This window comes from Rhinolophus ferrumequinum, chromosome 12 (genome assembly GCF_004115265.2).
Source record: "Rhinolophus ferrumequinum isolate MPI-CBG mRhiFer1 chromosome 12, mRhiFer1_v1.p, whole genome shotgun sequence".
NCBI lineage: Eukaryota > Metazoa > Chordata > Mammalia > Chiroptera > Rhinolophidae > Rhinolophus > Rhinolophus ferrumequinum.
This window is the reverse complement of record NC_046295.1, coordinates 35,052,893-35,073,408: the sequence shown is the minus strand read 5'-3', so window position 1 is coordinate 35,073,408 and position 20,516 is coordinate 35,052,893. Positions and strand designations below refer to the sequence as shown.

Genomic DNA, 20,516 nt, shown 5'->3' with positions numbered 1-20,516 from the left:
GTAGTAGTTTGTTCTTTTTTATTGCTGAGTAGTATTCCGTTGTGTGGATGTACCGCCATTTGTTTATCCGTTCCCTACTTAAGAGATATTTGGATTGTTTCAATTTTTTGTATATTATGAATAATGCTGCTGTCGACATTTGCATACAGGTTTTTGTGTGAACGTAAGTTTTCATTTCTCTTAGGCACACACACCAGAGAGGAATCGTTGGGTTGGATAGTCAGTATAATTTAACTATATAAGAAACTGCTAACCTGTTTGGTAAAGTGACTACACCATTTTGCATTCCCACCATCAGTGTATGAAAGTTCCGGCCACTTTCCATCCTTGTCAGCACTTGGTGTTGTCGATTTTCTTCAGTTTAGCCATTCTACCAAATGTGCAGTGGTCATGGTTGTTCCGAAAAGGGAAGTTTGTCTCTTCTGAATAGCAGTTTGTGTACTTTCATAGCAACGTTCAGTTGGATCAGTTAGGCAGGGTGGCTTGTGGGCCTGACTTCACCCAGACACACGGCCCTCTCCCCCTCTGAGTCCTGTGGGGGTGGAGAGGAAGTATGGCTGATGGCTGAAGTCTCACCAGATACGCTCAGCTTCTGTGAACTCAGAGAGGTGGTGCTGCTATGCTGGTGCCAGCATGCCTTTCCCCTGTGTCCTGGGGGGTTGTTTACAGAATAACTCATCTCCACCTTCCCCTACCTTTTCCCCCTCAGGCCTACATACAAATCACTTTTGTGGAGCCTTACTTTGATGAGTATGAGATGAAAGACAGGGTAACCTACTTTGAGAAGAATTTCAATCTGCGAAGGTTCATGTACACCACCCCCTTCACCCTGGAGGGGCGGCCGCGGGGGGAGCTGCACGAGCAGTACCGGCGGAACACGGTCCTGACCACCATGCACGCCTTCCCCTACATCAAGACTCGGATCAGCGTCATCCAGAAGGAGGAGGTAATGGCACCCGCAGGGAACGGGCTCCTCCCAGGATGACACACAAACCTCCTTCCTGCTCCTTCTTAGCAGAGCAGAGTGAAATCGAGAAAGGAACACACTTGAAATATTATTGTGGTGGTTATCCTCTGATTCTCACGGTGCCAGGGAATCCCATTTAGGCAGCTACATGTTTTATAGTATTACTTTAAGTAGTTTGTATATTTAAAGGTTTGTCTTGAATATAAATATGCTTGCATCACTACAACACTTAGCATTTTAATGGAAAATTGCTATGCAATGTATCTATTTAAATTTAAAACACTTTATATTAAATCTTTATCTATTTAAAAGGCAGAGCTGTGTTACTAATTGTGAGAGACAGGAAGAACAAGCGAGCAGCTGCACTGAGCTAGTGGTGAAGGTGGAGGAAGGGCACCCTACAATGTAGAGGACACCACCCGACTTCCAGCCCCAGCTTCCTCCTGTGACACTGCACAGGCCACTTACTTTCATTCAGTTTCCTCATCTGCACATTGACAGGAGGACCCCTTTCTCTTCTTTGCTTCTATATACAGAAGCTTCTAATCCATGGGACTGATCAAGAAAGTATCTCTAGCCACAGAATCGCTCAACAATTAGACATGCTTTAAACATCTTGTTTTACTTTAAAACGCATCCATGTACGTGTATTTGTCCTTCATTTTGTATCGGGCTGAGACTTCTCTGTGATTCGGGGTGGGCTGGTCACAGTCCAGCATGGTCTTCCTTCTACAAACCCCACCCATGAGGAACTGTCTATAATTTTCAGTTTTGATTTCTGTAAAGCTGAGTGAGAGCTTGAAGATCCTTGCTAAACAATATAAGAGTAGAGTCCTTCTGGGTTTTTATGATTTCTTTTTTTTGCCCCTAGCCTTTTATAGTTGTCTTGTACACACCTAATATGACCGGGATCTTTATAAAAACTCACTTCCATAACATCTTGCCCAAGCATTCAGCTTGGTTTTCATAGAAACAACTCTTTCTTTCCACACCCATAGTTCGTCAGTTTGTGTATTATTAGATTAGGTCATTCAAATAACAGGTATAACAAGCATAATCAAGTTGGTGAACAAACACAGATGAATTGTAGTGAATATACACCTCATTGGGCAGGAGAAGAAGTGACTGAGCTCCCTGGAGAGTAGCCCGTGAGCTCAAGTGTTCAGCAAGCACATCAGAGAAGAGGTTTCCCAGAGGGCAAAGCAAACCTGAACTAGTGACTCAGTTATGAAGAGGTTAGTGTAGAAGGCATCTGCTGTATTTCTTATTGTTTTGAGCTTTTGAACACTAGGACACGTAGGCATAGCGCAAAAATAAACTCATGGTCCCAATAAGAATCCTTACAGTATTTCTCGGCCATCTGTGGTTCCCTGACAACCTCCGTATATTGATTTCCTAGGGCTGTTGTAACCAAGTGCCAGAGACTGGATAGCTTAAGCAACAGACACTTTTTCCCAGTTCTGGAAGCCACTGGTCAAAATTCAAGGTATTTGCAGCACTGGTTCCTTCTGAGAGCTGTGAAGGAAGGACGTGTTCCAGGCCTCTCTCCTAGGCTTGTAGATGCCACCTTCCCTATGTCTTTTCACATCCTCTTCCCTGTACGCATGTCTCTGTGTCCAAATTTCCCCTTGTTAATAAGACATAAATCATACTGGGTTAGGGCCCATCTTAATGACTTCCTTTTAACTTGGTTACCTCTGTAAAGACCCTATCTCAAGGTCACATTCTGAAGTACTGGGGCTTAGGACTTTAGTATATGAATTCAGGGGCACATGACTCCACTCGGGAAGGACCATATCCCAAAACTGCAGAATTTAGCAACTAGCAGATTGACCCTTAAGAGAATTCTGTGTACTAGGAATTCACCTTCAGGGTAAGTTGGAGAAGGCACTCATGATGTCAAAATCTTGTGTTATGGTGAGGAAGAAAATCTTGAATGCTGTGCTTCTAATCGCTTTCCCAATAAGCCAGGTAACTTGTTCAATAACAGGAAGGGAAACCTAGCAGTGTAGAAAGAACATGGATTTTGAATGTAGACATTGTTGTGATCAAATTCTGGCCTCCCTATTTATGACCTGTGTCATTTTGTGGCACTTTCCTAACTTTACAAATCTCTCTTTGATTATACAATGGAGAGAATAAGGAGGTTGTTTAAAGGAATAAATGATAAATGTATGTAAAGTTCCTGGAATATGATAAGTACTTAAGAAATGTTAAGCACTTCCTTCCTCTTAACTGGTCCAGATTACCTTCAATTACTCTGAAACCCTCCTTAGCGGCTTCTTCAAAACCAGTCTCCCTCTTTGTCCTAGCTCCTCATTTGTCTTGGCTTATAAGATCAGACACTGACTTCCCTACATTTTTGTCTTATGTTCAGTTTGTTTTGACACCAATCGAAGTTGCCATTGAAGATATGAAGAAAAAGACCCTGCAGTTAGCAGTTGCAGTTCACCAGGAGCCCCCTGACGCCAAGATGCTTCAGATGGTGCTGCAGGGCTCCGTGGGAGCTACTGTAAATCAGGTAAGCAAAAGCGGGTTTGCAGCTCCTCTGGTTCTTGTTATTTTCATTTCTATTATATGTCTGCATCCTCCTTCCTTGAGGTTGATGAGGAGTCTGATCAACATAAAAATGATTTTCCTAAATTTAGACTGAACACTTGTGAGGTTTAGAAGACTTAGAGGGGCCTCTTCTGCTCATGGAACAATCCCAGGTAGAAAAGAAATCCTGGAGAGGAGTGGGCCATCTAAGGAGCACCATTTTCTCAGAGAAGTCTTCCCTCGGGACCAGATCTGGCAATACGTATGATCCATACTTAGGGTCCTGTTGAAGAGTGCTTAGTCATGCCCAGTTTAGGCAAAGTTGTTGCAGGGCTTAAGACTGATCTAAGAATGCCTGCAGGAGAAGGGGGAAGGGAATAGAACATGCAACCCCTGGGTCAGTTACCAGATGAATTCAGCATGCCAGAAGCCTTGCTAACCAGGTTTGACCTGGGACTAGGCTTCTTTGGCACTTTAGACCAGACTAGGTCTTCTCAAACCCATTAGAATCCTGCCTCCCAAGCTCAACATGCAACTAATCCAGTCTCAGATGGAGGAAAATACTAGCTTAGTACTCTCTGTCCTGTGGACCTCCTTAATTTCAGATCTAGATCCACTCTTGTCCACACCTCCACACAAAAACTCAATGAGTATAGTGACTCTTTCATCATTCAGCACAATTGAGCTCCCCTGCAAAAAATGTGTGTCCATGTAATATCAAGGAAGCAAAAATAGCAGAGAGGAGAAATGATTGTTATATTTCCAAGATCAGAAAATATTAGGAAGCTTTTGCTTTTTTAAGTGCCAATCCTTTGATGAAAATGGAAGACTGTATAAGCCCACAACCATGGAATATATATATATATATATATATATATATATATATATATATATATATATATATATATACACCCTGCATTTCTCTGACAAGCCAGCAGTTACACAAAATCATTCTTGACACTGTCGAGGGCAACTGGACAAGTGAATATCAGTGGAAGGATCAAGACAATCCTCATTTTTAGAAAAGCAACTCAAAGCACATATCTTTTGATGTAGTAGTATTACCTTTGTATATACCTATAATTAGTAGCATTTGATTAAGAAAATACATTTGTACTTCTTCTGAGTATTCTCTGAAAAATCCAGACTCTTCCTTGGGAATCACAGTTTCCTGAGAAGTTCAAGACCCTCCTTGAGTTTTTCGTTTTGGTCAAACCAACTACAAAATTAAAATGTTCAACCTAAGAAGTCACTCCAAGACTTTCTCCCAAGTAATTTAGTTTTCTTTCCAACTTCAGTATTGTTTTTCACTTTTTACTTCAGGGACCCCTGGAAGTAGCCCAAGTGTTTTTGGCCGAAATTCCAGCTGACCCAAAACTCTATCGACATCACAACAAGTTGAGATTGTGCTTTAAGGAATTCATAATGCGGTAAGAAGGAAAATGGCTGGGAATTCGGTAGAGCAGAGGTTCTCAAAGTGTGGTTCCCCAGACCAGCAGCTTCGGCGTCATCTGAGAACTTGCTGGAAAGGCAAATTCTCAGGCACTGACCGAACCTACTGAATCAGAATCTCCAGCAGTCGGTGTTTTCACAAGCCCCCCAGGAAGTCTGACACGCATGCTCAAGTTTTAGAACCACTGCAGTAGAACAACACTACTTGTGCTACTATTAAGTAACTGACACTTCAACCGTAAATGCTTTCATGTTTATCATATCACGTGTGCCTCACAATCACGTTATAAAACAAGTAATATCACCATCCTCATTTTACAAGAGGAAATGAAGGTTTAGAGATGGGAGATCATTTTACCTAAGGTCATATAGCCAGTTAGTAGCAGAGTTGAGTTCAACTCCGGGTTCTCTGAATCCAAATAGCCCACATTTCCATCAAGGTGCTGATATTGCATGATGTATTAGTCTGAGAGGTTCCTGCCATTGGCGGTCTTTGCAATTTCCCATGTGATACAATAACATTTTTTTAGAAACTTAATAATAGATACTGCCTCAAATTGAGAGACAAAGGCAAGACTCGAAAACTGGGCTTTTTCAGATCATCTCTAATAGTTCCCAGTGTCAGACAAGCTTCATCTCTGCTCCCAAATTCTGCACTGGAGCTTGCTTCCAGAGCCGCCTGTTCAGCCTGGATAAGACGTGCCTCTTTGGGCAAGGTCTTGCAATCTATTGCAATACAGGCAGGTATATTGGGTCTCCTGTGGCCCTAAAAAGAATGATTATGAAGGATGTGAGGGCATTTCACCTATAAGAAAGAAAAACATCAGAAAAATGTGTACCAGTATTTCTTTCATCCAGAACCTTAGAGCAGCATATAAAGTATGAGACTATCCTCACTTGGGAGATGGGGATAAAGGAGGTTCAAAGTTGAAGTTTGCTACATTCAGTGAAAATTCCTCCGAATGCTAACGTTGGGTGAGAGTGGAGATATCTCTTCGTTCACAGGCTTTGGTGAGACGTATACAAATTTGCTACCTGTGGAGGAGACTCACTTTGTCCCGCAGTGAAGCACAGCTGCTTGGTAGTAGGGGAAGGTGTGTGTGGCTCTGTGTGGCTGTGTGCTCGTGCACACACATACACACACACACTGAGATTATATTTGCTACTGTTTTGGTATTTGAATTGTTTCCTGTATATGACAACAATCTAGCATTACACAAAAGCTAGATTTACTTTAATCAGTTGTGCATTTTCATAGAACAAAAGGCTAGAAGAATATTGGGAGAAGTTTTATTTACTGTTGCTTTACATTTTATTATTTTTTTGTATTTACTATTTGCTTTCCATATATCTTTATATAAAATTCATTATGGTTGAAGGCCTCTGAGCTTGGCAGTAGCCTGGGCCTCTCTGGACCTCTGAAATGTTTAATGAACGCACAGTATGACCCAGGTCTGACATTAGTGGTGGAAATGCAGGAGCTGGATATTCTGCTCCTGATGACAGGATGACAGGTCACATAGCTGCAGGGCTAAATGACACAATGCAGCATGTGCTAAGAACTGTGAAGGGTGCACTAAATATAGGACTACAGAGTGCAAAAAAGAACAGTCCATTACAGGCTGGAGTGGCTGGGAAAGGCTTTGTGGAAAACACCACTTAAACCTTGTCTTGAAAATACAGGTGGAAGAAATGGGGTAGTGGGAAGAAGTATCCTTTTACTGGTAAAGGGATTGGCACGACCACAAGACCGAGAGGCAGGAATGTCTGTGATACCCCTGGGCTTTTCTGAGTCAGCGAGAGCTGCATGGTTTCACGAGCGTGCTAGGACAAGAAGGAAAGACCCGACAGACAGTCGCGTTGGTAAATGGGGCTCTGAAGAGAATTGAAATGTGAAAGGAAGCTTGTGAAGAGGAGACATGATTTTTGTTCCTTAGTTAAAACGTACTTAGAAAATCCCCACTGAACACATATTCCTAATTAGCTCCAGGCCCCAGGACAAGTGACTACAAAGAGAACCAGGGCTGAGTTACATGAGTTTCAGGCTCAAGATACACAAGAGGAAGTCGATTTTCCTAGGGATGTTCCTTTCATAAAGTCATGCATTAGGTTTCTGATGGCGATGTTATCTTTCTCCCCAGATGGCCTGCAAAAATGCTGACTGGCCCAAAGCAAATTCGCCATTTAAAATGTTGTTCTCCAGCCTTTCTAATGGTGATTCCCATGGGAAACCAGACTGTAGTCCCACCTTCCCCACTGCTGGGTAGGCTGATGCATTATTCTAGGAATACCACAAGAATATCTGTGAGTGCTGCTCAGACTTGACTGTGCAAAGAGATGGCCGGGGAATCGTTTCAAAATGCAGATTCTGATCCAGAAGGTCTGGGGCAGGGCCTGAGACTCTGCATTTCTCCCAAGCTCCCAGGTGGTGCTGATACTGCTGGATGGAAGTGGAGTCTGTAAAGCTGTAAAGGCGCCCTGACTGGCCCCCTCTCGCATTTCCTTTATCCTTCCCTCCGTCCCCAGTGGTTTACCCCTCAGGCCATGCCTTATATCTCTCATCCCTTTTTCCTTCCCCTTCCTCCCTTCAAAACAGTAAACACGTCCCTACCATTTCACTTTTGAACCAACCATGGATGTCAGTTTACTCATCTGTTCAGCAAACACGTGTTGAGCCCATGCTTTGTGCCAGGCACTGTGCTACACGTGTGTAAAGGTCAAGTCCCCTACAAATGGGAAGGCTCCAGACAAAACAATACTGCTGCTCACCATCTCACGTCGATGTGCAAACAGTGGTTGACTTTCCTTCCATTTTCTTTCTCATAGGTCAGAAGTAGTAGGAGAGATTGTAGTTAAGCTTGCATCGCTGTATAAATTCAGTAAAATTCATCAAACTGTGAATTTAAAATGAGGGAATGTTATGGTCTATAGATTATACCTTCAATACAAGTGGTAGGTGAGGAAGCCTTCCTTTCCCCCCATTGCTTAATTGCTTCTCAAGTCCAATCAGCAAGCGACAGCTTTTTAATGACTAGAGTAACTCTTTTGTCGAGTTGTTTGTACCCTTGTTCCCCCACCCCAACTCTGCTTTCAGACAGCAGAGGTGACATGGGTGTGGAAAATGTTTGAGGTTTGAACAGCTCTCAGATTTTCCCTGGAGTGTGCTCCAGCTTCTCAGCAGACTTGGGCTGTAGGTCGATAAGCCCAGATTTCCAAGGCGAACACAAGTGAGCCTTCCGATGCTGATTGCTAATAGCGGAAATGCATGCTAGCCAGCTAGGTCCCACCACTGGGCAGTGGCCTCTCTGACTCAGCTGTAGCAGAACCGGATACAGCCATAAAGAACCTGGCAGGCTGACAGCTGCAGCTGCTGTACCTCCAGCCAGCCCTGCAGCAATTCAGAAGGTTGCCAAGTTGGAACCTCAATCCCCTCCTGCCTTTTCCTGCAGTAAGAAAAAAAAACACCGCAGGCTTCCAGAAGCCAAAATGGACAGATAACAACATTCTGTTTCCCTCCTGTGCTCCCCCAAAGTACCCAGACTCTTTTGGACACCATCATCTATGTCAATCCGTGTGGTAAAGTTTCCTTTTCTTGCATGTCTATCGTAGTCAGCTCAGGTTGGTATAACAAAGTACCAAAGACTGAGGGGCTTGGAGAACAGACATTTACTTCTCACAGTCGGGGAAGTCTCAGATTAAGGTGCCAGCAGATTCCGTACCTGGCGAGGACCCTCTTGCTGGCTCGTAAACAACCCCCTTCTTCTGACTGTGTCCTCACGTGGTAGAGAGACGTGAGAAGAAAGCTCTCTGGCGTTTCTTGTTTAAAGGCCATTAATCCCACCATGTGGGTCTCACCGTCATGGCTTAATTTAAACCTCAATTCCTCCTAAAGGTTTCACCTCCAAATATCATCACGTGGGGGTTAGGACTTCAACACAAACATTTAGTCCATAACATTATCTAAGCTTGCTCATTCCTGTAAAGACTAGTGAATATTCTTTTTTTTATTATTTAAATAAGAAATGGCAGTATGCAATGCCCCCGTTAGAGGTTGGTTTCAGATATACCCAGATAGGGTTCCACTGCACATATGGCCGTAGAGTCAGAAAACAGAGTAGTGAGTGGTGGTGTTTATAAACTAGAATTAGGTCTGTGAAGAGGAAGGAGAAGGGACGGGCCCAAGGGGCCAAAGCAAAACCAATGTGTATAGTACAGGTAAAAACCAAAGTAACAGGTGAAAAGAGATCTGAGTATTTGGTGGGGAAACAAAACTTTAAGTATGATGAGGTGTTGTTCAGAAACCTGTCAGTCATGAGGACGTATGAATGACTGTTACACAGAGCCCCCTGTATTAGTGGGCCTGGGATGCTAAACAGAAGACAAGGAGCTAAGTAGAGCAAAACACACACACACACACACACACACACACACACACACAGCTCGTCCCCCTCTCCCATCCCATCAGCAATGATTCTGAAGAGAAAAAACCCAGTCTGGTTACGGTGTGATCCTGTCTTCCTCTTTGAGCCCGCCCCACCCGCACCTCTCTTGATCAAGCTTGTCAGTGCTCTCGCTTCAGGGATGGAGCTGAAGCGTGGTGGGCGCTGATGCTGAATGAGAGAACAGTATATGGTCACCGAAACTGCAGGGCTCTGCAATTCTTCAGCATGGAAGCCCAGGGCCTGAAGGAGGTTAGGGCCTGAAGGAGGTTAGAGCCAGTGTAATGTGAAGCGAGCACTAAAGACTAGCCGATAGTCTGATCCGGGGATCCACCTAGGTTCTAGTGTGTTCAGGAGATGCTCAGAATATGCTTCCACGTGTCATATGTGATATTGGACACCTTCTCTAGAACACAGCCCCAGTCTAGACCCCTTCCCACAGCTGCACTAAGGAGGAGGAGAAAGGGCCACCGTGGCTTCCCTGAGGGAGATGCTGACACAGGCCCAAGCAGGGGAGGGAGAGGTGGTTCAGAGGGGACAGCAGGAAGATGTAGCCATAGCTGCTGTTTGTCTGGCCTGGGGTGCATTCCCTGGCCCACGGTGCTGTGCACTTTTAGCCTCATGTGCCTCCCCGTCTGCAGTGATGGGGGCACACAGGAAGAGTGCCTTCTGTGGGGCTGTAACCCCTACTGTGCTCTAGGAAAGGCAGCCAACGTCGATTTACCAGTCCGCTAGGTCCTCACACACCAGACACCATTTTATCCCCATAAAACCATTTTATAGATGAAGAAAATGAGTTTGAAAGAGGTTATGATTAGCCCAAGGTCACACAGCAAGTAAGTGGCAGAACCAGGATTTAAACTCATCTTCCATTGGGATAGGCTGCCCTTGGGATCTGGGGTCTGGGAGAGAGGACATGAAGGGCCAGCGTTGAAAAAAGCCCCTGGGATGCGCTCGGCAGAGGCTATGCTCCTGGAACTCACATCCACTGCAGCTCTTCCTACAAAGAAGCCAGGTATTCCTTTGGTGCCCTGCCCCCAAATTGCCCATCCTTACCTTAAAGGGCCTGGAGCGTGTAGTGTACTCCCCCAGTCGTGGGCGGAGGGTGGGAGCCGAGGTCTCAGTGTCTCTCTCTCTCTGCTATGAGATCCTCCTCGCAGTCCAGCAGCTATGCCTTTCCATGGGGCCTTGAGAGGAGACTTGCTCAAGTGTTATCAGGAAGAAGATGAGAAAGGCAGGATTGGGACCTGCACATTGGAACCCCAGAGAGAATAGTTTCAATTTGAGACCAAGGCCATATGCCTGGGTTCTGGCTGGAAAGGCCAGTGTCTTTCATAGGCAGCATTTGTGGTACCAGGGTTCGGAGTATGGGTTCTTGAGCCAGGTTGCCTGGGTTCGAATACCCACTCTGCCTTAAGTAGCTGGGTGACCTTATTAGGCAAGTTACCTAACCTCAGTTTCTCCAACTGTGGTAGTCACTACCTCCTAAAGTTAGTGTCAGGATAAAAGACATTCATACGTAGCGCTTAGAATAGGGCTTGGCACATACTAAGTGATTGGTAAGTGTGACGTCACTCAGTGGGGCCACTAGAGACCTCATCAATTTGGGGAGGAAACAGAGACTTGATGCAATTTACATACCGAGATGATCTTCCCATGGCTTGTCTGCCTCTGTACAGCTTATACCATGAGACACGGTGGTGCTGATGGGCAGGGCACTTCAGCTCTTTGCATCTTAATTTCATCAACTAGGAAAAACGAGGGACTGGAATATAACATTTCTAATAGTCCATCATGTTCATAGTGGATGAGCAGTTTCTGTACTCAGACTGGGCCTATCAGGAAGAATAATGTGTTCTAGGTTTTAGCTACATATGTGCCAGAACTATTCTAAGACTTTTATACATTGAACTCATTGAATCTTTATAATAATCAGTAAGATAGGCTATTATCCCCATCACGTCACAGATGAAGAATCTAAGGCCTGGAAAGCGTGAGTACTTGTCTGATGTCCCAAAGCCAGGGAGTAGCAAAGCAAGATGCAGAGTCGAGCACTCTGGCTGTCCGTGCTCTTAACTACTATGGTGTGCTCTTCCCTCTAGGAAATACCTCCAGTTGCCAGTAACCAAGAATGGCTTAAATAAAACAGAAACGTATTATTCTCTCATATACAATAAGATCAGGGATAGTCATCCCAGAGATGTGTGGTGACTTCAGAAATTATCAGTGACCCCCGGGCTCTTTCCATCCTTTTGCTCTGCCATACGGGTCATAGTGTACCCATCCTTGCATCCTGTCACAGTATGGCTACTAGGGCTCTAGCCATGGTCACCACGTCCTAGGAAAGTGTCAGAAGTAGAAATGAGGAAAGAGCAAAAGGCTTTGCCCCTGTAATGACCTTTCCTATTGACTTCATCTTATTTCTCTCATCAGCCGCCCCTATCTGTTAAGGGAGGCTAGGGAATGTAATTTTCCAGGCGGGCATACCTAAGGAAGAAAGGGAATGGATATTGAGGAAGCAATCAGCATTTTCTTTTTCCCATACCGAGGGGCTGATGTGTGGGTTGTGCAAAAGGAGCGTCACAGAAGAGGGAGGTCAGTAGATACAGAGGGTAAGGGCTACGTGACCACCCTCTCTGTGGGAAAGACTCCTAACTCCTTACATAGAGGCCCACAAAGTAACTGGCAGCAAAGGCCAGGAACCATGTTCTAGAAGCACGGCTTCCTGCCTTAATCTAGCCCTGCCTCAGGCTGGTTTCTGTTGGACTCTGATTTTTCTGACTGAAAAATCCCAGGCACATTCACTGTAAGAAAATGCTTGTGTTCAGTGAACTTATCAACAAAAAAAGCAAAGGAGATGGCCGTCCGGGATGGTGGTGTCACTGAGAGCGCACATCAGATGGCCGAGGACCTCATGAAAATGTTACAGATAAGACCATTTTTTTTAAAATGATTTTCAGTGTAGTTATATGGTCCTATGTATATTTACCAAGAGATAGGGCTATTCTCTAGGAGGGAAATTTAGTCCGTGTCTCTCTTTAGTTTATGGATTTAAATTAGCATAGTGGAAGGTATTATTCTAATTTTAATAAGAAAATCTAGAGAATATAATCCAAATGAAACAAAGGAAGAAAATGTAGTATATGACACAATTTTATAAATTGTAAAATTTGTTAAAATATGAAGTAATGTTACTACAAAAATATGGATATTTTTCACTCCACCTATTAATATATTTGTCTTTGTAAAACACTATGTTTATTCATTGCTGTGTAACAAACTACCCCAACACTTATTAGCTTAAAACAACAGCAATAACATTTACTTAGGATGCATGTGGTTTCGGGGCTCAGCGAGGCAGTTTTTGCTCAGAGTCTCTCAGTGACAGTGGCTGGGGCTTGAATCGCCTGATGGCTTCCTCACTTGTGTAGTGTCTGAGCTGAGAATACTCAAACTGCAGGGGGTTCAGGACGCCAAAGGTAGAGACAGCCAGGCAGAAGCCATAGTGCCCTTTATTACCCAGGCACACAGCATCACTTATACCACATTGTGTTCACTGAGGCAGTCACAAAGGACCATCCATCTCTTGATGGGGACGTGGCAAAGTCGTGGGGATGGGTGAAAGGACATGTCAGGTGGGCAATTATTGCTATGACCCTTTTTGGAAAACAGAATCTGCTGCAGTCTGAATGCATGAATCGGCCTTATCATCACAGCTCCTTGTTTAATTATCCCAACCACTCTAGGAGATGGTATGAGATTATTATCCCCATTTTACAGATGAGAAAACTGAAGATTTCAGTAGTTAAGTCATTGTGCTAATGAGTAGCGACTGGGTTTCAACCCCAGCTCTGTCCGCATGTAAAGCATTTAACCCAGTCTGGGGCACATAGTGTGCCATCAGTATATGCTAGCTAGCTATTGTTCCTTCTGATAACACAGACTACAGAGAATTTAGTTAATTCTCCCCAAGTTTTCAGAATAGACACCACCAGGGTAGCAGTTAGCACCTGCAGGCCTCTTGTAGTTTGCCTGTGTTACAAACCTGGGCCTTGACGTCATCCTGAAACTGACTTTATTTTACACATGTGGTAGTTCATAACTGTTAATTCAGAAGCAATAAAAAATAATAAGGGGTGATGTAGTAGATTTCTGGGTTCAAAGTCTATATACGTCTCCTTCCTCATATTCTTCCTTTGATATGCAAACCTAGGTATCGTACAATTTGCTTCAATGAATGTCAAACTTAAAAGATAGGTGAGTTAAAGGAGTTCTTTTGGCTTCTGGCTGAGTTAAATCAAGTCCTTCTTCTACAGCAGGCTAATTCTGTGGTGCAGCTGTGGGAAGAGGTTGGTTTTGGCCGTGGCCAGGTAGCTTTCCCCTGCCCTGTCGCCACGCGCCACCCTCTTCACTTCTGTTCGTAAAACAGTTTAAACCACGTTGATCACTGGAATCCTATTCATCTGCAGGAGAATAGAAATATTACTAATTATTGCATGTCAGCTAAGTTTCAGCCATTATGTTGTCCCTTCAAGGCTTGTTGATTTGTCAGTTCCCTTGAGTAGAACGGTATAAAGGGCAAGACTTTATCATGTTTAAATAACATAAGTTTCTTCCTGGGTATGTACCATACTGTGTGGGAAGCCACAAAAACACTAGGTTTAACTGCCCACAAGTTAGATAAACACAAGTTTTTAAAGATTTTAACTCTCTGCAGTTTCACCCCAGTGGGACTACATAGAGATCTGTTTTTGTTGATTAGAGGATTTTCTGTTTTCAATTCTGTAAAATTATCAGCTGTTATCTCTGAATATTGCCTCTTGCTCATTTTACATTCTTTTAAACATTCTTTTAGATGTAGGTTGGACATCTCCATTATAGCTCCAGATTTCTTAACCATTTTTTTCATATTTTTACTTTTTCTTTTATCTCGTTGGTGATTTCCCTAGACCTGTCATAGTTCATGAGTTCTCCAGTTGTGTTTAGTTTACTGTTTAACCTATCTATTGAGATTTTTCTCTTTATTTTAGTGACTACATTTTTATTTCTAGAAGCTCTGTTTGGTTCTTTTCTGGAGTTTTCCAGATCTCGTTTTTCAATCTCTCCCATTTGTTGTCATGGATTTCATACCTTTATTATATCTCTTATTAACTTTGGGGTTTTACGTCATTCTATTATCTCTAATTCTTATCTGGCTAATTCTTCTACATGTTGAATCTGTTGGTTTTCCCTCATGGTGGTTGGTTTCCTCATATGATGTATAATTTTTCATTGTGAGCTCATCTTGATCAGGGGGCGCTCTGTCGTTGGGTGGCCCATGGGCCCTGGTTGAGAAACTATCCCTCCAGAGCAGCTTTCCATTTATTTCCATCTGAGCCCTAGGGATTTCAATAATCTTGGTCTGGTTTTTAAGTTAATTGGAGCACCCATAATAAAGGAATGTACCTTTGTAACTCATACCTACATGTGGTATAAGCCTAGAATTTCAGTTTCTTTAGGTGACTTTCTTTCCTATTTATGGTTCCAAGCTGATAACAAACTTCCATTCCACCTTTCTGGACAGTTTGCAGCCTTTTTCTACACCTCTTTTCAGAGATGGCAGAGCTTCTCAAGGCTCTGAACTATATGCAGGTGACATATCTGGAACCCCGCTTAGCCCTGGCCAAGGCTACATCACGTCCCTTGTGTGGGCATTGAACCTACCCTCCCCCCTCCAGCTCCCAGGACTTATATGGACTTGAGATCCTAACACGCAGTCCTCGTGACAGCTGCCATGTCACCAGCTCCTGCTATCACTCTGATTTTGATTTCCTCCTCCTTTAGGATATCTGGGGTTTCCCATTCTCTTTCAACAACTTTTTGTTGTACTTTCCCAGCATTTCCACGTGTATATAGCGGGGGAGGGGATAAGGGACTGAAAGGCTCCTAATCTATCTGCCATGTTGCCATAACTCACAGTGAGTTTTGCTTAAGCATAAGCGTTTCCATTCTGCAATGACCTGAGTTTGAATCCTGGATCCACCACTTGCTCACAGTGTTATCTTGGGCAAGCAACCTACCATTTCTGAGCTTCAAGGACCAAACAGAGATAAACACAGACTTTCTCAGTTTGTTGGGAAAGTTAACCAGATGATGGATGTGAAACTCCTTGAGTAGTTCCTGGCAGAGAGTGAGCCAGAGCTTCCATATCGCCTGGGCAACTTTTCAAAAATACAGATTTCTGGGTGCTGCCCCTTAGAGATTTGGATTCGTTGAATCTGATGTGGGGCCCAGAAATCTGCAAGTTGAAAAGCTACACAGGTGATCCTGACAGGCCATCAAAGTTTGCCAACACTCCTAAGGTGACTCAAGAAATGTGAATAGTATCATCATCCCATACTTCGAAGCACCTCAAACTCCTTTGAAATAAAACCTCATTTTCTCCCTACCCTGGGATTTGCCTGTCAGATGCGGTGAGGCTGTAGAGAAAAACAAGCGTCTCATCACAGCAGACCAAAGGGAATATCAGCAGGAGCTCAAAAAGAACTACAACAAGCTGAAAGAGAACCTCAGGCCCATGATCGAGCGGAAAATTCCAGAACTCTACAAGCCGATATTCAGAGTTGAGAGTCAAAAGAGGTAAGATCCACGCAGAGGAGGCCTCTTCCTGGGGGATAAAGGACAGGGCCCGGGGCCCAGCAATCAGGGTGCTCTCGGCTGCACAGACCTCCGTGGGCGGGGAGTGGGTCTGCGTCAGAGAAACTGCCAGAGCTTAATCTGTTCTCCTTCCATCCTGATCCTCCCTGTACCTTCTCCTGACCTCCCTGAGACTCCTTCCTGTTGGCCCCCCGCCAGCCGTCTTCCCAGTGCCAACTTACTGCCTGTGTTTTTTCTGGCGCAGTGTGAAAGGATCTGAGCACCTTCTCCTATTTACTTATTTACTGAGTTCTCCATGACGGATGTCCTTTTTAGTGGGTGGTGTTCCCCCTTCCCTCGCTTTAAAAGGCTACTTGATCTTTCTTACCTCCATTTTTTTTGTTTGTTTGTTTGTTTGTTTTTGTTTTTGTTTTTCTCTCTCTCCCCGATTTCAGAGACTCCTTCCACAGATCTAGTTTCAGGAAATGTGAAACCCAGTTGTCACAGGGCAGCTAAGAAAAGCTGTCTTCACCCATGGAGACCTGAGGCCCTGCGACCCTGGAGAAGGACTCGCTGGTACTTCAAACGTAGGATATTTGCCATGTGGAATAGAGGATGTGCTCCCTGACCAGACAGCACTCCACCCAAGTGACCACGGGAATCACTCCCAAATGGGGTCTGACCAACCAGGTTTTGGCCACACTGGCGGGTGGGGGCGTGGAGGAAGGTTAAGGAGGGGTACCTGTGTATTTATTAAAGCATGGTTTTTCCCAGTATTGTACAAAACAAGGCATCAACAGTGTCTCCTGCTGTGTGGTCAGTCATCGTCGTCCATATTTGGATGTACAGGAGAAAGTCATCCTGCCCAAGGAGACATGGAAAAGTTCTCCACCAACCTATTCAAAGTAAACTTCACTCATCCTCTCTTTGTGGGGAAAGGAGGGCGAGCTTGCAAGAATGCAAAACGTGATCAATAAATCTGCGAGGAGTGGAGGCCTTACCTGACATCTAAAAATCATGATGGTTGCACATTTAAGGATGGATTAATCATTCGTGAGCTCGTTACCCTTTGGGCAGTGGTGGACTCGTTGTTGTATAGTTATTTTTGGTGAAGTGTTACTGCTAAGTTAATTTAACGTGCTTCTAGAGGAGCACACTCGAAGCCCTGATTTAGGATGTATATGGTACTCTGAGCAGTCCGCCCAAAGTCATGGATGCTGCATTCACTTAAATTGAAACAATTCTCCTATAAGGCCTTGTGTTTTTCTCTGATGTGTGTGCCCACTCACTCTTTTTCTCCTCCTCTCTGGGACCAGGTTTATTTTTATAAAAAGGATAATACCTACACTTTCATTTCAGAACCTGTGCTTTCAGAATACTGTGTAATGTACATCACTTACAGAGTGCAGTCAGCTTTGGAGTCTTTTGATAATGTACGTTAGGAAAAAGAACAACAAAATTATTGTTTGAGAATTAAATTATATATTTTTAATATAACTGATTACCTTGACTGATACTAAAAATGTAATAAGAATTGTAAACAAAATGTTTCCTGTTGCAACTTGTGTTTTTTATGTTGACAACTCTTCGTGTTTTGTAAAGCACTTCAGAGAAGAAGACACATGCAGAATCACAGCCTTGGTCAAACAGTGCTATCCAGGGTTGCACCTCTTCTGCGACATTTAATCTTGGTGGTCCTGAGAGAGAATTTAGTTTGGATATTCCAGAACTTTTTGTTTATATATCAGGTATGCATCAAAAAAAAAAAAAAGTCCGAAAAGGACTTTTTTTTTAATTCCTAACGCTTAAGTTTCAGTGGCAAACGTTTTTTAAGCATTTGGGGCAGAATGCTTTTTAAAGTATATTATATACTTAATTGCCTTCTTAAGTGAGTATACATGACATCCTTTAATTCCATGTGTTGTTTAGCATCTTCTGTGTGGGACATAATGGGTGAGACCAAGGTTAAATGACACTGTCGCTGCCCTCCAAAGTCTGTCGGTTTAGTGAGGAAGACACTCTGTATGTGTCCTCATATTGATGCACGAATTTCTCTCTGCGTCCCCAAATGGTGTAGGGGACTTTTGAGTGAGTGCGTGCCTGGATCGTATCTCGTGAGACCGAAGAATGGACACACGGACCCAGGAGAGGCAAAGAGTTTTCAAAAGAGGAGAGTGTATTGAAAGCAAAGGGCCAGAGCTCCCGAGCGGGGTTGGGGGGGAGGGGTCCTGAATGGGGGTGCCCAGTGACTGGGGCAAAAGTTCTTTTATACCTTCCCTGGCCTGCTTGGGGAAGGGGGCTGGAGACTTCTAATGGAATTCATCTATCGGGTTTGTCCTGTTTGCCCATCCTGAAGTGATTCACGAAATAAGCCATTCCTATCTATCATATCTGCTCCTTTGTCCGGCCAACAGGGATTTATGAGATAATTTTTAACCTCAAAGAGCGTTCTCATATCTTTATCCTGGAGTGAAGGAGACATTCCAGAGCCTGGAGTTTCAGGATATGGCTGCCTTTTGCTTATTTCACCAGGGACCTTCCTGTCTTCCTAACAACATGCTAACTAACCTGTCTCAATATAGCCATAATACACAGCAGTCTAAAACAGGCCCCATGGAATGTAACATTTCCTGAGTGACTCAAGCATGGCCATCATTATCAACAGCTATTATATTCTGCCCTCAAACAATAAGATTTAGGTGCTAAGTTATGTAGGGCTAACTATTAACACGAAGAGCTCTAGTAATCCTAGTGACCTAGGATATTCCCGACGAAATGTCCCCTGCTTTTAAATACCTGTTGTCACAAGGTATCTTTTTTTAGTCTCTCTTGTACTACAGTGGGTGCCACTTGCTTCACAAGTACAGAAACTGTGCTCACTGCTGCATTCCTATCCCCTAGCCCAGTGTTCAACACCCTGAAGACACTCAGGAAATATTTGTCAAACGACTGAATGAATGAATGAGGGCGAGTAGACCTGCTTCTAGAACAGCATGGTCCAATAGAAACATAATACAAGCCACATTAAAAATAGTCATAAAAAGAAGCAGGTGAAATGAATGTTAATTATATGTTCTATTTAACCTGATAGATATTATCATTTCAACATTCAATCAATATAAAAATTATTGAGGCATTTTTATGTTCCTTTTTTCATACTATGTCTTGGAAATCTGTATGTTGTACGTATCTTACGCTTACAGATTTTACACTTTACACTTAGCAATTAAGACCAGGTACATTTCAAGCGCTTAATAGCCATGCATGGCTAGTGGCTGCTCTATTGGGCGGTGCAGTTCTAGAAGCTTCCAACTTTTATAACTTGATATCTCTGATCTATGGTCTCAGAATAGAGATCATTAAAGTTGTGGGAATAGTGTCCAGAGGAAGAATAACAGAATTCTAATTCAGAGCCTTGGGTTTACCTGGAAGTAAAGCTTGTGGAGTTGGGGAGTGTGGACTGGTCAACATTGGTTTTAGCTGCTCATACTCTTTCTGAGCTAACCCCACTCTTTTCTCAATTCCAGATAATTCAGTTGTTCTTTAAGTAACAGATATAAGTAAAGTGGAGGCATTGCTGTGCTTTTTTAAATAATGGCATAATCAAAGAACTCAGATATAGGTCCTCTGATTAGGTAGTCTAAATAAGAGAGAAACATTTTAAACATTCCTAAGAGTAAAGAAAATTAGGCCTTTGTTTCCTGAATATAAAAGAAACCTAATTATGCCATGATAACCATCTTGATTTAACTTTGGAAAACTCTTCTGTGAAAGATTATTATATAAATCTTCTGATTGATTTCATGCCTCTTCTCCTTCAGCAAGGTCAAGGATGCAAGTGTCACCATCCCTTAATCTCAGGAAAATGACACATGAATACACTGCATAGACCTGATTGGGTTTGTACTGCCACACATTGTCTTAAACGCTATAATTCTGTTTAGTAAGGAGTCCTTTCCGTGACAATAGATTTGTTTTGAAACAAAAACTGTTTAGGGCTGGCATTGGTCATTGTGGTTCCAAGTATGTTTTCAAAGACAGGGAGCCTTTGTTTCTGCCTGGAATGTATTTTTAAATACTTGTTCTCTCAAATATTGCAAAGCAGCAATTGACTCGGTATCATTTTGCTAAAAAAACTAAAGGTTCTAATATATGCCAAAATGCAGGGTATATCCACAGTATCTAGTGTGTTCTTTTGGACTTAAGGCGATACTTCCCAATCTTTTTCACATCATGGGTGTACATGTTATTTATTGAGACATAACAACCCCCAAACTAATTAGCTTAAAACAACAATAAACACTAAATAGCCCCCCAGTTCCTGTGGATTAGGACTTCAGAGGGGGCTTCGCTGAGAGCTTGCTGTCAAAATGTTGGCCAGACCTGCCATCCCCTGAAGGTTTGACTATAACTGGAGGATCCTCTTCCAAAATGGCTCATTTGTAATGTTGGGAAGCTGGTGCTAGTCGTTGCTGGGAGGCCTCACTTTTTCTCCATGTGGGTCT

General features: G+C 43.3%; 1 protein-coding gene across 7 annotated transcripts in view; it reads left to right on the top strand.

The window, feature by feature from the left end:
* Positions 1-17,561, top strand: part of DOCK8 (dedicator of cytokinesis 8) — a 193,313-nt gene extending 175,752 nt beyond the window's left edge. For all 7 annotated transcript variants that reach the window (XM_033122589.1, XM_033122588.1, XM_033122593.1 and 4 more), the window contains 5 exons: positions 710-946; positions 3,345-3,488; positions 4,829-4,935; positions 15,844-16,014; positions 16,467-17,561. In XM_033122589.1, coding sequence (XP_032978480.1) covers positions 710-946; positions 3,345-3,488; positions 4,829-4,935; positions 15,844-16,014; positions 16,467-16,527 — 720 coding nt within the window. In that variant the 3' untranslated portion in view covers positions 16,528-17,561. The remainder of the gene's footprint in view (positions 1-709; positions 947-3,344; positions 3,489-4,828; positions 4,936-15,843; positions 16,015-16,466) is intronic.
* Positions 17,562-20,516: the final 2,955 nt, after the last annotated feature.